The 22,121-nt window shown below is 37.9% G+C and overlaps 1 protein-coding gene across 4 annotated transcripts in view; it reads right to left on the bottom strand.

Annotated features, from left to right (window-relative positions):
* Positions 1–22,121, bottom strand: part of NCAM2 (neural cell adhesion molecule 2) — a 196,892-nt gene that overhangs the window by 93,094 nt on the left and 81,677 nt on the right. For all 4 annotated transcript variants that reach the window (XM_034426183.3, XM_034426266.3, XM_034426347.3 and 1 more), the window contains exons 6-8: positions 16,614–16,731; positions 10,482–10,642; positions 8,553–8,698 (exon numbers count right to left, since the gene is read on the bottom strand). In XM_034426183.3, the coding sequence (XP_034282074.2) occupies positions 8,553–8,698; positions 10,482–10,642; positions 16,614–16,731 (425 nt within the window). The remainder of the gene's footprint in view (positions 1–8,552; positions 8,699–10,481; positions 10,643–16,613; positions 16,732–22,121) is intronic.

Here is a 22,121-nt window from a genome sequence, read left to right as displayed (position 1 = left end):
TTCTGGGATATGGATGAAACATTCACAATATTCCCCACATTCTTCAGGTAAATGCATTCTATCCATGCACCTGTTGGAAACAGCAGAAAATTCCAGAGTATTGCCACGTGTATATTCCTTATTGTCTACTGATTCAGTCATGTTAAACTTTACCTTGTATTTGAAGCATGTGGCTATGTTTTCAATTGAACACCTTGAATCAAATCTATAAGTCACTTAATTTCTCACATAAATACAAATTATTGTAACATTTTATAATTTTCTAAATGAACTGGTATAATTTCCCGTCCATAGAGAAAACAATTATTTGTTGTAATTAAGAAGTATATAATATTAAATCATTACAAAAAGTTTGTTTAATTGTTGTTGCTTTGGCTTTCTGTCCATCTTTATAACTAGCAGCTAATTTCAAAGATTGGAAAATGAGAATGACTTTTTGGATGCACCAAAAATTATTTAATAATTATCCGTTATACACCAATACAATAATATATTTTTAAGAATGTAAGATATGATTTAAGAAATGGTAGCAATATGAGATATGATTAATTACTACTTTATGCTGGTGTTTTCATGCAATATATTTTGGTAGGTTATACAAAGAGGTGACACAGGGCATTGTACATACCAAAACCAATATTATTTCTTCTGTTCTTGTAAGAGGCAGGATTGGTGCACCTGTAATTATAGGAAGGTGAAAAAGGGGATGGAAAATGAAGCTAAGGGACACTTTAAATACTTTTAATAATAAATTAATCTAGAAAAAATTTGTCTAGAAATGTTTGAATAATATAAACTATCAATACTATTTCTCTTGAGTAACAACTAGCCAAAAAACAAGATTGAAAAATGCTGTTATTCAATTTAAATTTGTAAATTCTAGCCAGAAGAAAAAAATGAAACTATTTGAGGTAGAGAATTATTCAGGTAAAATTATTTCACCTGAATCAATGGGACACATCATTCCTCCACTATAGAAGTTATATACATTGTATGTAAGAATCCATGATATTTTGTTTGGGAGAAGAAAAACAGAATCCCATCATGCTCTCATTTTCCCTTCTCTTAACTTAGCATTTTCATAACACTACAAGTAATATTTTTAACCACTCCTGACAGTTCCCTTTTATCCATTGTTATTGTTCTAATTTTGAAATTTTCAAAGTTTCATTGACAGATTTTTGTATTGAATGAATACTATATAACCTGTACATGGATATTATCAAAATATCTCTAAGAAAACTATCTTTAACTTTTTACATTCTCAGAATGTTGTATTGCACATTATCCTCATGGTTTCATTTCTCCTCTTAATCCTAAAGCAATTCACAGCATGGTTCTTACAAATTCATATGTAGCATTTAAATATTTTGAGCAAACTACTAATTATTTCTAAAAGATATTATAATGTTTATTTTTGCCTTATATACTTGAGCAGAGTTATTGTTGGGATCAAACCATATTGGCTCTCAAAAGAACCAGAAGAAATGAAGAATACAGACAAATTAAAAAAAAAACAACCATTTTTTTTCAGCAGATTCTTTATAGATGTAATGGAAGAACAAACTGTTTCTTAAAACTGTATACTAATTTGAAGTGTGAGAGAGTTTAATGTAGTGTGGGCATGAGGCTAAAAACCAGGGAACTGTGATTTATAGTCTCATTTTAGTGCAAAGCCAGCTGGGTGACCTTGGACAAGTTGCTTTCTCTCGTCCATAGGAAGGAGGCAATGGCACTTCTCGGGATGGGGCGGGGGAAAAAGCTTGCCAAGAAAATTGCAAGGACTTGTCAAGAATTCAACATGATTGAACAGAAGAAAAAGGAAAGAGAGAAGTTTGTTTATTTATTTATTTATTTATTTATTTATTTATTTATTTATTTATTTATTTATTTATTTATTTATTTATTTATTTATTGGTTCAATTTATATTCCACCCTTCTTCAGAGACTCAGGATAGCTTACAATGCGTTAAGCAATAGCCTTCATACTTTTATATATACTTGCTTAGTAGGGCTTTCGGCCCCCCTCTAAGCAGTGTTCTTTTTATACAAAGTTAGCTTATTGCCCCCACAATCCAGGTCCTCATTTTACCTACCTCAGAAGGATGGAAGGCTGAATCAACCTTGAACCTGGTGAGATTTGAACTTGCAGTAATTGCAGGCAGCTGGCAGCTAAGTGCTACTTAACAGCACTTTAGTCCGCTGCATCACCAAGGCACTTATGACACAAAGCAGATATTATGTTACTTTCTAAAACACCAGTACATGTAATCATGTTTTAAGACACTATAAAGAACTATGAAATTTTAGAATACAAGCTAGCCAATACAAAATTGTTTCTTTGATTCTATTTTCTGTAGCTTGTATTTCCTAAATATATGTTCGTATCACACCTCATCTAGTAACACTGGAGCTGCTAAAAATAACAGCTGCAATGTAAAGCATTTTAATACAGAATTATTTCTATTTATACTTTCAGTATATATTCACTCTTCAAAGGTAAAGTACATGATTTTTTTAATCTACACTTAGTTTCTGTTTGCCCATTTTGCATATGCAAGAACTGTTTCCTAAGCAAAAGGTGCCAAAGCATTTTTAACTCCAGAATTATAAGATAATATTCAGAAGGCAGGCAGACACCTTCCTAATTTACTGAACTATAAAGAAAAGTATGAGATAAAATTAAACTTTTAAGATTCTGCTATAATAGCTAATCTCAAAAATAATTTTAGCCTTCCTATGGAGTTAATTTTCCAGTCTAGTCTACTTAGGACTGATATATAAAGTCAAGATCATGGAAAATAATTGTTTTATTCTATTCTGTGTTGGTCAGACTTTATTTTAAATACAGCATTCATTTTAAATACTCTGACCAGCTAGGGCAACAAGATAGTCTCCAACTGGAAGAAGTTTAGTGGCAAGTCATAACAGTAAAGTATCCAGAAAGCTAATTTTTGAGGAAAACTTAATGGATATAATATGTTTAGTTTATAGTAGAGATAACTGGGTTAAAATCTGAGGATCGTAGTCAAATATCTGAAGGGTATAGATACCTTTTATATTGCCCAAGGAAACAGGACTACATTCGGTTGGCAAAGACTGGAAAAAAAGAGATCCTGACCAAACTGCCTTATGAAGTAGTATGTTCTCATTCATTGCTTTTTGAGGTAACTTGAATCAAGAAATATACCACACAAGGATATTGGAACTCTACTTTATTATCATGCGTATAATTGCAAATCTTGAAAATAAGACAAAATTTCTCTTTCTATTCTCTTATATCATCCGTGGTTTCGGGGTGGAGTACCATCAGTACGCTGACGACACCCAGCTGTACATCTCCACCCCGGATCACCCCAACGATGCCCTTGAAGTGATGTCCCGGTGCCTGGAGGCCGTACGGATCTGGATGGGGAGGAACAGGCTCAGGCTCAACCCATCCAAGACCGAGTGGCTGTGGTTTCCGACGTCCCGATATAGGCAGTTGACGCCATCACTGACTATTGGGGGCGAATCATTGGCCCCCACGGAGAGGGCTCGCAACTTGGGCGTCCTCCTGGATTCACGGCTGTCTTTAGAAGAGCACTTGACGGCCGTGACCGGGAGGATTTTTCATCAGGTTCGCCTGATTCGCCAGTTGCGTCCCTTTCTGGATCGGGACTCGTTACGCACGGTCACTCATGCCCTCGTCACCTCCCGCCTGGACTATTGTAATGCTCTCTACATGGGGCTCCCCTTGAGGAGCACCCGGAGGCTCCAACTGGCGCAGAGTGCGGCCGCGCGGGTGGTAATGGGAGCGACGTGGCGCTCCCATGTGACACCTCTCCTGCGCGAGCTGCACTGGCTCCCGGTGGTCTTCCGGGTGCGCTTCAAGGTTTTGGTTACCACCTTTAAAGCGCTCCATGGCTTAGGACCTGGTTATCTACGGGACCGCCTACTACCACCAATAGCCTCCCACCGGCCAGTACGCTCTCATAGAGAGGGACTCCTCCGAGTGCCGTCAGACAAACAATGTCGGCTGGCGACCCCTAGGGGGAGAGCCTTCTCTGTGGGGGCACCTACCGTCTGGAATGAGCTCCCCCTGGAGATACGGAGGATCCCGGATCTGCGCACCTTCCGCCGCGCTGTGAAGACCTTTTTATTCCAGCAGGCGGGCTTGGCCTAATCTCTTCCCTTTTAAATATGTAAATTTTAATCTGTTTTTAAATTATTGGGGTGTTTTAATCTGTCTGGGCCAAAATAATTTAATTTGATTTTATTTGGTTTTTAAATTTTTTATGTCTATGTTATTTTATTGTTTGGCTGTTCACCGCCCTGAGTCCTTCGGGAGTAGGGCGGTATACAAATCGAATAAATAATAAATAATAATAATAATAATATGAAAGAGAATCAAGCAAGACAACCTTGTATTTTCTCACACCTACCTATTTATCATAGCCTAGCTGATATTTGTGTAACACTCTTAGCAATTCTTCTTCAAAGTTATCTACATATTCCTGTATAACTATACATTCTAAATGTCCCAGTTGAGCCAAAATATTGCATAACTGCTTAATATTTAATATTTTAGAACTTAGTGTTTTCATGGCTGCTTAGACAATTACTTTTCTATATTCCATTCTGTCCTATCCAGGCCATAATTGTTCATGTAACATGCTGAATGGGTGAGTGATTTAAACCCAAACTCTCTCAATTTAGTTTAATGGCTTGGATGTAACATTATGTTAATGGTATGCCTCATAAAATGAAGAAGATAACTCCTTCTCAGTCATTTCAAGCCAAGAACTACTCTCCAGCTGGTGAGGGAGAAAAATAGAATAAGATTACATACACTATTGAAGCTTAGAAATCTTGGATAGAGATGAAGGAGTGATAGCTCTCTTCCCAAGTGATGATTAGACAGTGCTTAGAGATATGTTGGTAGCTTTACAGAATATTGTCAAAATTATTTATTTACTGTTTAAAATAATAACATATTTTCACCATTATACCACCATTGAAAGATTCCAAAGAACAGAAAAAGGTGATGAAGAAGATATTAAACCTACCGTACAATTAATGATTTTAATTCTATACAAACTTCTCAAAATCAAGTGAAAACATTGGACCTTGTTCAACTAAGAGAATGAGCTCATTTCTGGAATGGATTTGGCACTATAGAGCATATACAAAGGATTCAGCATATTATTGAACATTGCAGTGAATACCAACTATCACTTTGCCTGACATTCATTGACTTTCAAACAGCTTTGACTCTGCTAAATTGAGTGTTATAACTGAAGCTCTAAAGTTTAAGTGTGAAAGAATCCTAGATTAATTTATAGAAATGCTACAGCTACCACATACATAAATGAAAAGATTGCCACCTTTAATATATATAAGAAATTCAACATTTATCAAAAATGTTATTAGCAAGTTTGCAGACATATTCAAATAGCTGAACTGGTCCAAAGCAGTAATAAAGATCAACCAATTATGTTTGCCCAACATTGTTCTTTTCACCAACAATTTGGAAACCTTCAAAGATGAATAATCTTCAAAGATATATAAAAATGACAATAAGTTTTCAGACTTGAAAATGAACTTGAAGAAGAAACAAGTCATATTTATAAGTACCAGAAAAAGTCAACAGCTAAACCACACCTAACCTACATTACAAGATTACCATAGAGACTAATACCATTCTGAAAGTAATTTACAAATTATTAATCAAGTAAAAAATAAGAGTAATTGGGATTTCCTAGTGAATTTATTTTAATGCAATGCCAAGCAAAAAACAAAAATAATGAAAATAATAAAGGTAAATTAATAAACTTAATAAAATATGACCAACCAAAAGGTTATATTAAATACAACACCATCACAGAACACTGATAAAACGAAACTAATGGATAAATAATGCTGACCTTCATAAAAATTACTAGGACCTAGGAAGATTAAATATGATTTCACAAAGATGAAAGTGAAAAAATTGGAATGCACCTACAAAAAAACAAAGATAATGACAACTGCAGAGAACACACAGGTCAGGGTGCAGATCAACAATGAGACCATTGAAACAATACAGGAATTCAACTTCCTTGATTCTAAAATTGACCAATGGGGTGACTGCAGCATTGAGATCAGAAGGCACATAACATTTGGAGGTACTGTAATGTCTGGCATCAATAACATCTGGAAGAATAAAGGTATCAGCTCCCAACCAAATACAGATTAGACAACAATAATCCAATTGCTAATTATGTCTGTGAAACTTAGACTCCGAAAAAGGCAGATAGGAGAAGGGTGGGCATCTTAAAATTGTGGTGCTGGACACAACTATTATGCAACTCATTGACTGCAAAAATCACAAAGAAAGAAGTCCTAGACAAAGACCTAGACTAAAAATATAACTCAAAGCTATATAGGATGACACTATAAAGGATGACACAGGGATGATAATGGAGTATCTGAAGGAAGCAGTATGAGACAGAGGGATATGGAAAGTGCTGATCCATAGAGTGGCAAAGGGCCAGATACAATTGAATGGCTAGCAGTGAAACATTGGTCAAATGTTGAATGTCCCACCTTCCCATGGACACACACACACATACAAACAGACTCTATTACCTTTGCATTCTATCCAAAGATACATTAACATAAATAATTGTGCATTGCCTATTAAGGCATAACTTAGCAAATATATGTACAGTTGAAAATGTCTATCTGTTTAACATATTATTATGAAAACAATGATTGCATGTTGACCACTGAATATAGAGAGATAGGCCAAATTGTTTTTTATTTAAAAGGGCTGGCAAAACTGCAGCTTCCTGTGCATATTTTTCTTTTAAACTTTAATGATAAATAAAATCTTCACATAATGCTTTTCTGGATCACATTTTCTAAATGTGAGCTTTAAGTTCTGCTTCAGGTATAGGAGATCCGATAGTGCAAAGTTCCAAAATAATTTCTCATTAAAGCTTATTGTAAAATTAGTTTGGAAACAATTTTTATCAGGATTCTGCTGAATTTTTACATGCCAACTACAGTCCTTTAGTAAAAAAAAAAAAAAGAATTACTTGCCAAAATGCTATAAGATTATTTAAATCAGTGAATTACAATAATAATCAAATATTATTCCAATTTTTTAAAAGAGTTTTCTAAAAAAATATGTTTGGAAGGAATAAAGGCAAGTAGGTGAAGAAGTTTCACAAAATAATTTAACAGCTTCAATGCAATCTCCATTGAAGCAATATGCAATTTATTGCATATTGACTACACTTAGCAGCATAAAGATTGTGTAAAAGACTTTGAAGTGACCTGGAAATGTGCTGAAACACCAGAACATTTTTGACAGAGGTTCTGATTGTACATTTATATAGAAGTATTTATATGATTAAATAAATGTTGCCTTGGTTAGGTTTCATTGGTTTGTGTGAGTGCCATCCACAAAATCCCAAACCTTCTGTTATTTTTGTCAACCAATTTTTCATTAGATAAAATGCATTAGAAATTTATTTCAAATGATAAGGAAATTGTAATGAAATAATTATGGACACTGTGGTTTTTATATTTACCTATCTAGTTAGTAGATTTTAGTATGGATGCTTCGTATCTCATCATACTATTATTCAGTGATGAAATCCACTGCAGATTGCCATTGGTTTGCTGAGTGTACATGCGCAGTGTGCACCAAAAGCATGCTGCGTGCACATGCACATTGCACACCAAAAGCATGCTGTCGCTTATTCACAATGCACACAAAACTTGTGCTTCGTGCGGAAAAGGAGGCTTGGGAAGATAAGTAGAACAGCGAGTGGGGGGAACAGCTGTGCTGTGCAATTTAGCTTTGCTAGAAAGCAGGAGTTCCTACTTTCTAGTGAATATAAACTGCGCAGCACAGCTGATCGTCGAAAATACCGGTTCAGACAAACCAGTTAACTACCAGTTCGCCCGAACCAGTGTGAACTGGTAGCATTTCACCCCAGCTATTATTTCTTAATTAATCTGCATTCTCTATGGCTCCCACATTTTTCTAACATATTATAAAATAAGGATATCTTTTAAGATAAAGTCAAGCAGAAACAGATATCATAAAATCCATTTTTTTAAAAAATAGATTATGTCAAAGCAATAAAGAAATGAAGAAGAAATGTCTGTCAATGTGCAGAGTAGTTTCAAAGTGATGAAAGATGTAAATAAAAAAGCAACATCAACAGTAATTTCTCATGTCAATTCCAATAATAAAAATCAAAATGCAAACAATGAAATGTGAACAAAATTCTCAAATATCCTGTGGGTAAGATAGAAAACAGCCATTTTGTATAAATAAAAGTGTAATTCAAGCATAATATTAAGTCCTGCACAGAAAATAATCGAAGGAAGAGTATTCTCTTTAATCCAAATTATTCTGTTTCCTGCAGCCTGGGAAGGCAGGATTTTCATACTTATATATGAAAATTTCACACATAAAATGTTTTTATCTAACTGAAATTATATTTGAATATAATCGAATACACTTTGAATAAATACAATATTGATTATTATAGGAATTGTATACATTAATTTACCTTGTCACCCTCAGAAAAAGTTATTCCATCAACAGCTCTTTTCCAAGTAATTTCTGGAACTGGTTCTCCTTCTGCTTCACATATCAGAGTGGCTTGACCATTTTCAAAGGTGGTTTCATTTTTAAGTTGTATTATTTGAGGCTGTACTGTTAGAAATATAAATTATATTACTTGTTCTTGGTATCAAAGGCTACATACAACACCTTCTTGATATACATGTTTATTTTACTCCTAATGTTTATTTACATTGAAACATTATTCTTCTTTTGGTAGAGGTTTTCTAGCTGAGAAAGTTAAATATTGAAATACATGTTGCCTATTTTCAATATACATGGGTAAACTAAATTTAGTTTATTTATTTATTTTATTTTATTTATATACCGCCCTTCTCCCATAGGACTCAGGGCGGTGAACAGCCATAATAAAAACAATGTACAAAATAGAATTTAAAAGCAGATTAAAATAATTAAGTCATAGGCCGAATTTAAAACTCTCATTTTAAAACCAATTTTAAAACCCCATTAAAACTAAATTAAAATCATTTATCCCATCAGAGCGGCTTGCTGGAATAACAGGGTCTTCACTGCACAACAGAAGGTACGGAGGTCGGGGATCCTTCGTATGTCCGGGGGTAATTCATTCCAGAGGGCTTACATGCACTTAATGAAAATAACATTGATTGTATAAAATAATAGCTATATTCAATCTCCCTTGCTCTTCTTTGTTCTTGTCTTTCTCACCACATTACGATCCTTTATAGATTAGACTGGACATTATAAAGCTTACTCCTGCAGATGCAAGATATGTCGTGTTTTTCTTCTTCTCTGTTCTCCAGTTCCTTTGGTGTGCTCCACAATTTATGTCTAACCCTTGTAAATATCCAGCAGCTGCTTTTATGAAAGTGAACTATTTAGTAGCTAATGTTGTCACAATATTTTTATTTTTTAACTTTTCTTATGAATTCACTAATGAGGGGTCCTTGGTGCTCTCTGAGCTTGGTTCTTTTCTTTTTAATCTTTTTATATTTAATCTTTTCAGGTTCATAGAGCATCAAGGACTCTTCATTTCAACCCTGAACTACAATTGTTCTCCTTTATTGGAATTCACTAATATTTCAAAAAATAGCAAAATGACTATTTTAAAGCTACTGCTTTAAAATTTTCCAGATTGAATGGATAAGAAACTATAGAGATAAGCAGAAATAACCTTATAAAAACATGTAGGAACAATTAAGGGAAAATAAATGAATTTCTGGGAAAGAGGAAGAATCTAATTACATTGATTCCTTTTGGTATAAGAAGGCAGAGAACCCTTATACAAATAGAGAGGACTGAAATATTTTTAAAGTCCTGGGAAACAATAGAACTATTTTTTAAAAATATCAATGTGACATGAATATCATCTGGTCATGTTTATCCTATATTTTCCATTTGAATCATTTTTTCTCAGACTGTAAAAAACAACTGGCTGGGTTTTTGCAAATGGGACATCATAGATTTCCTTGTTTCTTTCTTTTTCTTTCTTTCTTTTTTTTTTTTTTAGACTTCCTCCTCTATATAAAAGAATAGAATTTTGATACGGGCAGAGGTAGATTGTACAGAGGAACTTATAATTTCTCAGTATACTTCCATCATTATGTGTAAGGCAGCAGTGAGTTTTATTATATTTTTTTAAAAAAAATAATCAAACTTTTAATTTGTACTAAAATGAAAAAATATTTTTCCTAACACTTTTTCTGTAACCTTCTTTTGTAAAGGTCTGATTTAAAAAACAGCAAGTTTAGTAACAGCAAGGGATCAGATGGCTTTCCTAACTAAGAAAGTGAAGGACCTCTGAATTTATTTCAGAGTCAATTAAACATTTCTAAGAATTTTACATACAATACATTTGAACTGAAGTTCAAAGATAGCCCAACCAAACAATACTTACCAAAAACTTGCATGAAAGTCTGATTTGTCACTCTTCCTGCTTTATTTCTTGCTTCACAAATATATGGACCAGAATCAATGTTTTTTATGTCTTTTACGGTTAGTTCCATATTCCTGCCTCTTAATGTATATTTATCACTTTCCTCAATACGTTTGCCCTTTCTATAACGACATATAGATACAATGTTTTCTTTATAAGCTAAATGAACACTAAAATTCCAATTTTATTACAACTATGTAAGAAGTTTATTACAACTGGTAAGAAGAAAAGTACAAGTTTTTGATTACTATGGAAAATTATAAATTTTAACTTTTCATTTGCATGTGAAGATTCATTTTAATACTCTAGTATGTAATCAAATAAGAACATATAAATTAATTTATATGAAGAGCCTGGTGGCGCAGCAGACTAATAGCCTGTTATTAACATTCAGCTGCCTGCAATTACTGCAAGTTCGAATCTCCCAGGCTCAAAGTTGACTCAGCCTTCCATCCTTTCTAAGGTAGGTGAAATGAGGACCAGTTTGTGGGGGCAATAAGCTGACTTTGTATAAATATACAAAAGTATGAAGGCTATTGCTTAATGCATTGTAAGCCGCCCTGAGTGTCCAGAGAAGGGCGGCATATAAATCAAATTTAAAAAAAAATTGTATGGTGATGCAGCAATGTTACTAATTCAAATAAATTACATTTAACATATTTGACATTCTACAATTATGAGATTTCAAATTCCATTTGCTTTATTAAAGTTACAAAAGGACATGATAATTGGGCATAACAATCATGTAACTTAACTATCATTCATTATAGTATTTATAATTTATTCATGTCATGAAGAATATATATTTTCCTTATAATTATGAAAAAGGGAAGCAAACTTGAAAACAAATATTTCTGAATTGATTATAAATATTACCATTTTGATTATTGATACTTTATATAAAGAAAGATTTATATTTCAAAATATGTAAATCATGTAATTTCATGTATATATTATTGAGGATTTATGATGCAATAAGAATGCTGTCAGTAGAAGTTGCAGAAATTCTTTAGAGATATAAATGACTGAAGAAAAATATCAACAATGAAACAAGAAAGAATTAATATTTTACATTTATTTTACTACTATTTTACTACTAGGAAAATATTTTTATTATCATAAATAATCATATCATAAATAATTTCAAATTATATCTTGTTTTACAGGCTAGTATTTTAATTTAATGTGGTAAATCTGTTACTTCTATCCACAAATGTTATTTGCATATAAGAATAGATTTCTGAAGCTACCTGTAAATAAATGAATTTGCAGTAATCAATAACCACCATGTTGTAAGAACAAAAATCTTAACCAGCAACCTATAATAAGGGAGTATGATAAGTATATTTTGCAGAGGAAGCAGCAAGTGGTTTCTCTTATGAGTCTCAGAATATTTCTCCAAAGAAATAATTAGATTATTTTCTGTAATATATTTGTAAGGCTATATAGATTCAATTTCATGTAAACATATGATCCAAAATAATTTTAATAATTTATTTATTTTATTTTATATTGGATTTCTATACCGCCCTTCTCCCTGAGGACTCAGGGCGGTGTACAGCCAGATTAAAAAACATGCAGAACAAATATTAAAAACAATTAAAAGATATATAAATTTGGCCCAATTAAAACTCATTTACCAATTAAAAACGTTTAAAACATTTAAAAACAGTTAAAAATTTCATCTTAAGCCAGCCCGGCTTGTTTAAATAAATGGGTTTTAAGGGCGCGACGGAAGGCACTGAGGTCTTGGATTCTCCTTATCTCTGTGGGGAGCTGATTCCAGAGGGTGGGAGCCCCCACAGAGAAGGCTCTCCCCCTGGGGGTCACCAGCCTACATTGTCTGGCTGATGGCACCCCGAGGAGGCCCTCTCTGTGGGAGCGCACGGGTCGATGGGAGGTCGTTGGTAGCAGCAGGCGGTCTCGAAGATAGCTAGGCCCTATGCCATGGAGCGCTTTAAAGATGATAACCAACACCTTGAAGCGCACCCGGAAGACAACTGGGAGCCAGTGCAGCTCGCGCAGGAGCGGTGTTACATGGGAGCGCCATGCTGCTCCCGTCACTACCTGCGCTGCTGCGTTCTGGACCAGCTGGAGCCTCCGGGTGCTCCTCAAGGGGAGCCCCATGTAGAGAGCGTTGCAATAGTCAAGGCGAGAGGTGACGAGGGCGTGAGTGACTGTGCACAGGGAATCCCGATCAAGAAAGGGCCGCAACTGGCGAATCAGGCGAACCTGACAAAAGGTCCCCCTGGTTACAGCCGTCAGATGTTCCTCCAAGGACAGCTGCATATCCAGGAGGACTCCCAGATTGCGAGCCCTCTCTGTGGGGGCCAATGACTCGCCCCCAATAGTCAGTGATGGAGTCAACTGACTATATCGGGATGCCGGGAGCCACAGCCACTCAGTCTTGGAAGGGTTGAGCTTGAGCCTGTTCCTCCCCATCCAGATCCGTACAGCCTCCAGGCACTGGGACATCACTTCAAGGGCATCGTTGGGGTGGCCTGGGGTGGAGATGTACAGCTGGGTGTCATCAGCGTACTGGTGGTATCTCACCCCAAAGCCACGGATGATCTCACCCAGCGGCTTCACATAAATGTTGAACAGGAGAGGCGAGAGGACCGATCCCTGCGGCACTCCACAAATGAGAGGCCTCGAGGTCGACCTCTGCCCCCCTGCCAACACAAACTGCGACCGGTCGGAGAGAAAGGAGAAGAACCACCGCAACACGGTGCCTCCCACCCCCAACTCTTCCAGCCGGTGCAGCATGATACCATGGTCGATGGTATCAAAAGCCGCTGAGAGGTCTAACAGGACCAGAACAGAGGAACAACCCCTGTCCCGAGCCCTCCAGAGATCATCAACCAACGCGACCAATGCCGTTTCTGTGCTGTGCCCAGACCTGAAACCCGACTGGAACGGATCTAGATAAGATGTTTCCTCCAGGAATTGCGGAAACTGTCGTGCGACCACACTCTCAACAACCTTCGCCATAAAGCGAAGGTTGGAGACAGGACGACAGTTGGCCAATATTGCCGGATCCAGGGACGGCTTCTTGAGGAGAGGCCTCACCACCGCCTCTTTCAAGGCGGTGGGGAAGTAACCCTCACTCAACGAAGCGTTGATAACACCCTGGAGCCAGCCTCGTGTAACCTCCCGGGAAGCCAGTACCAACCAGGAGGGACACGGGTCCAGTAAACATGTGGCCGCACTAAGTCTCCCCAAAATCCTGTCCACATCATCAGGAGTCACAGCATCAAACTCCTCCCAGATAACATTCTCAAGACTATTCCTCGTCACCCTGCCCTGATCTACCCAGTCAGAGTCCAAATCCCCCCGGATCTGGGCGATTTTGTCATACAGGTATTGTCCGAAATCCTCCGCCCTGCCTTCTAAGGGATCCTCCTGCACTCCCGGATGGAGCAGGGCGCGGGTCACCCTAAACAGGGCGGCCGGACGATTCCCTGATGACGCAATAGAGGCGGAAAAGTAGTTAGACTTTGCCGTCTCTATCGCCACTAGGTAGGCCTTAATATGCGACCTTACCAGTGTTCGATCAGATTCAGCGAGACTGGCCCTCCAACCGCTCTCCAGGCGTCTTTTCCGGCGCTTCATTTCCCTCAGCTCCTCAGTAAACCAAGGAGCCGCACGGGATCGTCATCGGGTCAGAGGCCGCAAAGGCACAACTCGGTCCAAGGCCCCACCAGCCGCCCGATCCCAGGCGGCTACCAGGTCCTCGGCCGAGTCATGTGCTAGATCCTCAGGAAATGGCCCAAGCTCCGTCTGGAACCTATCAGGATCCATCAGGCGCTTGGGGTGGATCCATCTAATTGGATCCACCTCCCTGCGGCGAGGGGTCGCGGTTCGAAGATCTAGGCGAAGGAGTGAGTGGTCAGACCATGACAAGGGTTCCATGTCTATATCCCCTATAACAAGACCACTCAACCACTGGCCAGAGACAAAAATCAGATCCAGAGTGTGACCTCCCCTGTGAGTAGGGCCATGAACTAACTGGGTCAGGTCCATGGCCGTCATGGAAGCCATGAACTCCCGAGCCACCTCAGACGCTTCACCGACGGATGGCAAGTTGAAATCACCCATGACTAGAAGCCTGGGTGTATCTACTGCCACCGTGGCTATCACGTCGAGTAGCTCAGGTAGGGCTGTTGCCACGCGGCAGGGAGCCAGGTACGTAAGCAACAAGCCCATCTGAACCCCACGGCCCCACCTCACAAGGAGGGACTCACATCCGGCTATCTGAGGCACAGCGGTCTCCCTCGGACCCAGATCCTCGTTAATAATAACCGCCACCCCCCCGCCCCTCCCCTGAGCCCTCGGCTGATGGAATGCTCTGAAGCCTGGTGGGCACATTTCAACCAGAGGGACGCCACCCTCCGGGCCCAACCAGGTCTCCGTAATACCCGCCAGGTCCGCTCCTCCCTCTTGTATAAGATCGTGGATGAGGGGGGCCTTATTGACCACGGACCTGGCATTGCACAGCATCAGCCGAAGGCCCAGCTCCTGAGTATCTAAGCCACCTAGTGTCCGAGCACAGCCTTGGGGACCGGGGCAAGCAATTGCTCTCAGACAGCAAGTGTGAGCCCCCAGCACCTGATGTGGTCCCCTGCTCCCGCCATATCTGCCCCTCCCATTCACTGTGCCGATGGTATAGCCCTCATAGATATCGTCCCCCATCCCTTTCCCAATCCCTCGTCCGGTGCCCCCCGAATCATTACCCTGTGCCGGGCACGGCTCTGACCCTGGTGGATTTCCCCCCCAATCCGCCCTAGTCGTCTTCCCAATATCTTTAAAAGAATAATTACAACCCCCTCCCCCAGAACCCCTTAAAATCTTTAAAAAATTCCCTAAAAAGCCCCATAAATTCTTTCTTGCTCCATGCCATCTCTCCGGACTCCAAAGTCCGTCATCGAGATAGGCCCTCGATAATGTGGGGGGCCAAATCTGCGAGAGGGGAGAATCTCGCAGGGCGAGGAGTTCCGACACCGAGTACATATAGCTATCAGGGGAAACAGTCCAAGGGTGGGGGACCACTGATGTTATAAGCGTAGGGAAAATTCCAGTCCATGGTCAGGCTGCCAAGCTCCACTGTCCTCTCACGACAGTGGATAAGGAGGTGCATATCATTCGACCCCGAAAGTTCCAGGGTGGCCATCTCTCACCAGGCCAATCCATGGAGACTTTGATAGAAAGCTCAAGGGTGAGGATAGCCATATTCCGCCTCCTCGGCCCCATGTCCATAGAACCAGTATCCCTCCTGGGATTAGCAGCATATATAGATTTCCCAAGTTATTTCCTATATTATACTGTGTAATTGTTCAAATGTAGAACATATTTTAGTGAAATTTCCTTTCTGCACTGTAAAAATTCTGTTTTGATATAAAAATAGCAATTGTTATTATCTTTAATATTATAAACTGTGGTATCATAATATGATTAAAAAGAAGAATACTGGAATAGTTTCTGGGAATACTTGTTTTCAACTTTGAGTCTTTCTTCACCATGACACATCATATATTATGCTAGTATATTCATAGTATAAGTAAACTGACATTTTTCATTTTGCATCCTTTTGGTGTGCTTACAGCACTTAGCCAGTATGCATGGTAATTTAATGGCTTAAACAGAACCTGTTTCAAAATAAAATATTTAGGAAAGTCATCCATTCAGAACTGAATTCAGGTTGGGAACAAAAACCTGCTCAATCAGCATACTTTTTTTTTTTTTTTAAATCCATATTGACTGAAAAATTTTCCTAATTCAGGGCTGAAATCCATCAGGTTCTGACAGGTTCTGGAGAACCATTAACGGAAATTTTGAGTAGTTCGGAAAACCGGCAAATACTACCTCTGGCTGGCCACAGAGTGGGGTGGGAATGGAGATTTTGCAATATCCTTCCTCCTGGAGTGGGGTGGGAATGGAGATTTTGCAGTATCCTTCCCCTACCACACCCACCAAGCACGCCCACAGCACTAGTAGTAAAAATATTTGGATTTCACCACTGCCCTAATTAGTTATTTCTTATTTAGTAATTCCAAAACCGATTTTATTTTAAAAATCTCTGCTTGTGAAACTTACCTGTACCAGTTGATTTCGGGTTCAGGAGAACCACTAGCTTTACAGAACAAAGTAACGGCCTCTCCACGATCTGCTGTAGCATTAAAGGACTTCTGAAGCAAAGTAATGGTTGGAGGAACTGGACAAACATAAAGCATTCAGTTTTTACAATACAGACAATTTTTTTAGACATTGAAAGCAAATTTCTTTTTTCTCTCAAATCATATCAGGCAAAAAGGATCAGACAAGATTCAGTTGGTTTTATTTATTGCTCAAACCTATATACAAAAATCTAGTAAACAAAAGTTCAATACTAAATTGGCACCAGATAAGAGTTAACGGAATTCAAGGGGTATGTGGCAATGTAACAACTTTTAGCTAATGATATGCTTAATTCTGCACCCCAGTTCTGCCTGCTCTTCTACAAATTATCTGTCTATAATTGTTTCAACATGGAATCTGAAACATTGCGGAAGAGAAATAAAGATGTATCATTTATATTCTTTAAAACTTTTGACTATATTTTGTTTCACTGATATCAAAATAAAGCAAATTAGCAGCTAATAGTCTTGTTTTCAGTCTTATTTAGCTGAGAATTTCTAATGCAACTAATGTTCCTAGAAAACATAAGCATAAATATTATTTTTCATAAAAAATAATTTTGAAGACATGTAAGTTGAAATTTATAATACATTAGTTAGCAATATTTTGTAACAGTTTTAAATATGAAAGTCAAAATGTTCTTTTCTGAACTGGTTTATTTTTTATTTTATAGATTTTCTCCATTTTTGAGGCTGGGTTAGTACTCAAAATTCTTACAGTAATTATTATTTGAAAAAAATAATAATGTCATATCTGTGTGCAATTCATTTTTTTAAAAAATAACTCTAATATTGCCTTCTTAAGACTATTAAAACTTAAAACAAGGATTAGCAATCCTTCAGAAGTAGATGAATTTTTTCTCGTAGTCTCTCTCTCTCTGTGTCTCTGTCTCTCTCTCTCTCTCTCTCCTACACATGCACGCAACTTCCAACAATGTTGAATCATTGGTATGATTCACAAAACTGGGGGTATATGTTCCTACAAATTCCTATCCCAGTGTTTGGAGGCTATTGGGGACTGGATGAAACAAGTCAACTCAACCAACTCAACCCTAGCAAGATGGACTGGTTGTGATTATTTGAACCTTCCAAACATAAGGTTCTTCCATCTTTAGTTCTGGATGGGATTCCACTACCTCAGACAGACCCAGTGTTCTGACTTAGGCTTCACCAAATCACGAAACAGACTCCTTGTCCAGAAAAAAAAACCCTCTTTATTTGGCTAATGTGAATTCCTAGCATTCACATCCAACAAATACATCTAAAGAGTATTAAGTTTCAACTGGTGAAAAACGTGGCTACCAAGTAGTAAATTGCATTAGATATATGGCACCTGTAACATCACTTCTGCATGAGCTGTATTGCTTACTGGTATATTTCTCTCTCTTTCTCTCTGGTATATTTCTCTCTCTCTCTCTCTCTCTCTCTCTCTCTCTCTCTCTCTCTCTCTCTCTCTCTCTCTGTGTGTGTGTGTGTGTGTGTGTGTGTGTGTGTGTGTGTGTGTGTGAGAGAGAGAGAGAGAGAGAGAGAGAGAGAGAGAGCAATTAAAGGTGCTGATTGTCATCTTTAAAGGCCTTCATGGCTTGGGAATAGATTACCAAAGGATCAACTTTTTCCAACAGTTTCTACACATCCAACTCAACCTAGTTATACTATAGATCTCATCAGTCGAAGAATGTTGGTTGCCAGGGGCTAGAAGATGGGCGGGTTTTTTTGCAGTGGTTCCTGTTCTATGGAACATTATCCCTCCAAAGAATAGAATGCCCCAAACCTCTTAGCCTCTTGTAATGTAATGTAAACCTTGCTATATTCCTGAGACTGAATGGGGCTGAGGTGCTGAATCTGGCAAGGGCTTAATTTCCTGGCTTTACTGCTAACTGGCCAAGTATCTCTGCTGCTATGTATATTTATTTTTGATGTTTTTATTATTTTAAAATTTTAAAAATTTTAAATAAATTTTAAAATTTATTTAAAAATTTAAAAATATTTTAGTTGTAATTTAATTTTATATATACATATATATATATATATATATATATATATGTATATAAATATATATATATATATATATATATTTGTTTTCTCAGGTTTTCGCGGGTGTTTGTATGTAGGTCTTTGGTTATTCGGGTCTTCTCCCACGTAAAATTGGAAGTGTCTTGGCGACGTTTCGACGAAATCTCATTCGTCATCTTCAGGCTGGTGTTCTCGGCTTCGTGCTTCCAGGAGCAATGTGAGATTGCAGCTGTCTCTTCCTTTTAACTGCTAGTGGGGGTGTGAGCTGATTGGGTGGGAACTTGGCTGTGTTCTGATTGGGCGGAGGTGTGTTCTGATTGGTTAGGGGCTTGGCTGTGCTCTGATTGGATGGGGGGTTGGTTGTGCTCTGATTGGCTGGGGGTGTGTTCTGTTTGGGTGGGGGCTTGGTGGGGCTCAGCTTAGTCTGAGTTGCAGGGGGATTTGAGCTGGTGAGCTGCATTGTTGTTGTTTGGCTTCGTGTATGTGGCCGTGCGAGCTCTTCATGGTGGGTGTCAGTCTGCTTCATGTATGGATTGGAGGGGTTTAAAGTGGCTAATGATGCAGCTGCGGTCTGGCTTCTGGTCCTTGGTCGTGGCTCATTATCAGTGTGGGTTTGAGTCTGCTTTCTGCGTGGATGTGTGGTGGTGACATCCTGTGTGGCTCTCGTGAGTGTGGGTCTGGTGTCATTCGTCGTGTTAGGGACTCGTTTGTCAATAAGGGCGGGTTCCCAAATGGCTGGTAGGCGGGAGGTATCGTCTCATTTGTTCATGCTGTGTGGGCGTTTTTCTATCTCGATGGCTTCTCTGATTATTCTGTTGTTAAGGTGTTCAGTTTTGGCGAATAAGTGCACGCATAGAAGAACACAAGAACTCAGTCAGAAAAGAGGAACCAACTTCTTCCCTGGTCCAACACCTTAAAGCCATAGGACATGATATTGACTTTAAAAAGACCAGAACTATCACCAAAACTGAACACTTTAACAACAGAATAATCAGAGAAGCCATCGAGATAGAAAAACGCCCACACAGCATGAACAAATGAGATGATACCTCCCGCCTACCAGCCATTTGGAAACCCACCCTTATTGACAAACGAGTCTCTAACACGACGAATGACACCAGACCCACACTCACGAGAGCCACACAGGATGTCACCACCACACATCCACGCAGAAAGCAGACTCAAACCCACACTGATAATGAGCCACGACCAAGGACCAGAAGCCAGACCGCAGCTGCATCATTAGCCACTTTAAACCCCTCCAATCCATACATGAAGCAGACTGACACCCACCATGAAGAGCTCGCACGGCCACAAACATGAAGCCAAACAACAACAATGCAGCTCACCAGCTCAAATCCCCCTGCAACTCAGACTAAGCTGAGCCCCACCAAGCCCCCACCCAAACAGAACACACCCCCATCCAATCAGAGCACAACCAACCCCCCATCCAATCAGAGCACAGCCAAGCCCCTAACCAATCAGAACACACCTCCGCCCAATCAGAACACAGCCAAGTTCCCACCCAATCAGCTCACACCCCCACTAGCAGTTAAAAGGAAGAGACAGCTGCGATCTCACATTGCTCCTGGAAGCACGAAGCCGAGAACACCAGCCTGAAGATGACGAATGAGATTTCGTCGAAACGTCGCCAAGACACTTCCAATTTTACGTGGGAGAAGACCCGAATAACCAAAGACCTATATATATATATATATATATTTGTTTATGTAAGTTTTCACGGGTATGTATGTGTGTATAGTTAATATTTCGGGTTTCTTCCCGTGTAATTGTGGATATATATATCCTTTTAGGGATATATCCACAATTACACGGGAAGAAACCCGAAATATTAACTATACACACACACACACACACACACACACACACACACACACACACACACACACACACACACATATATATATGCAAAAAATTAAAACCTTGGGTGTTTTCCCACGTCATTATAAATAAATTGGTTAAAATATTTAAAATCCTTACGAGCATTTTAGAAGATTTTAAGCTGGGATTTTAACCAGGATTTTAAATATTTTAACCAACTTATTTATAATGATGTGGGAAAACACCCGAGATTTTAATTTTTTGCATATGCACACCCGCGAAAACTTAAGAAGACACACACACACACACACAAACACACACACACACATATATGAATGGTAAGCTGCCCAGAGTCATTGATAGAGATGGATACTATAGAAATAAATAAAATAAAGGTAAAATAAATAAAATAAATTATAAAATATAAATATAAAATATAAAAAAATTGGAGGAAACAAAAAAAAATTGAAAGAAAACAAAAACAAAAAACCCCTATAATATTAGGGTGAACCTTCCATACACCACTCAGGTACTATAAAAGATTCTCTTTTTGTTTCCAAGCAAATAAATAACTTTGAGCAAGTTGATCTCAGAAATTGAGGCGAGACAATAATTTGTATTAGTATTCTCAAAGTATTTGAGGACTTCGGTTTGTGGTTTTCTGGGGGGAGCGATTAGTAATCTGCCTAAGATATTGTACAACATTTGTATAACCTAATGTTTCATATATGTTTGACACAGAATTTTCAGCATTATAAAAATAGCTGTATCTGTAATATTGCCTATGAGGATCAACAGATAACATACTGTATTTATACTATTTATACTGAAGGAATTTATATTGAGAAAAAATACTTAGACATGTTACAAAAAGCAGCCCCAACTTATCTGGAAAGTAACTCACTGCGGGAAAAAACCCTAATATGACACTATATTGTCACCATATCCCACCATACTGTTCTAAGCACAGAACCAAATCTTCTAATATAACCACATTTTATTCCATCACTAATGGTGGAGACAATGTAGAGAAAAGATAATCTGATTCATATAAATGCCTCATATGGGAAGTAACTCAAACATTAAGTAATTTTAAACAGTTTTCAAATTGCCAGTATTTTAAATGAAATGTGCCTAGCAGTATTAAAAGATTAATCAATATTAAATATTAAGTCAATAGATTCTAGCATTTGTAATGAAAATGTAAGCATTATAATGCCATAGTTAAACACATGAGAATAACCTTCACTCAGGAGGAATCAAATGGTAGCCTTTATCACCATCCTTTCAGTCATACTTTGGCATGTGCTTGAGTAATAAAGACTATATTACCTGAACATTATAAACATCCTTGCAGACATCTTGAATATTTAATACAGTTGTTCATATTTCTTTATTTATCATCAGGAATACTAATCTAGTCTGAATATATATATATATATATATATATATATATATATATATATATATATATATATATATATATATATATATATATATATATATATATATATATATACACATACATATATATATATATATATATATATATATATACATATATATATATATA

The sequence above is a fragment of the Pantherophis guttatus genome, chromosome 5, assembly GCF_059756535.1.
Source record: "Pantherophis guttatus breed Tessera chromosome 5, ASM5975653v1, whole genome shotgun sequence".
NCBI lineage: Eukaryota > Metazoa > Chordata > Lepidosauria > Squamata > Colubridae > Pantherophis > Pantherophis guttatus.
The sequence above is the reverse complement of the archived record's forward strand: the minus strand, read 5'-3'. Positions and strand labels throughout refer to the sequence as shown.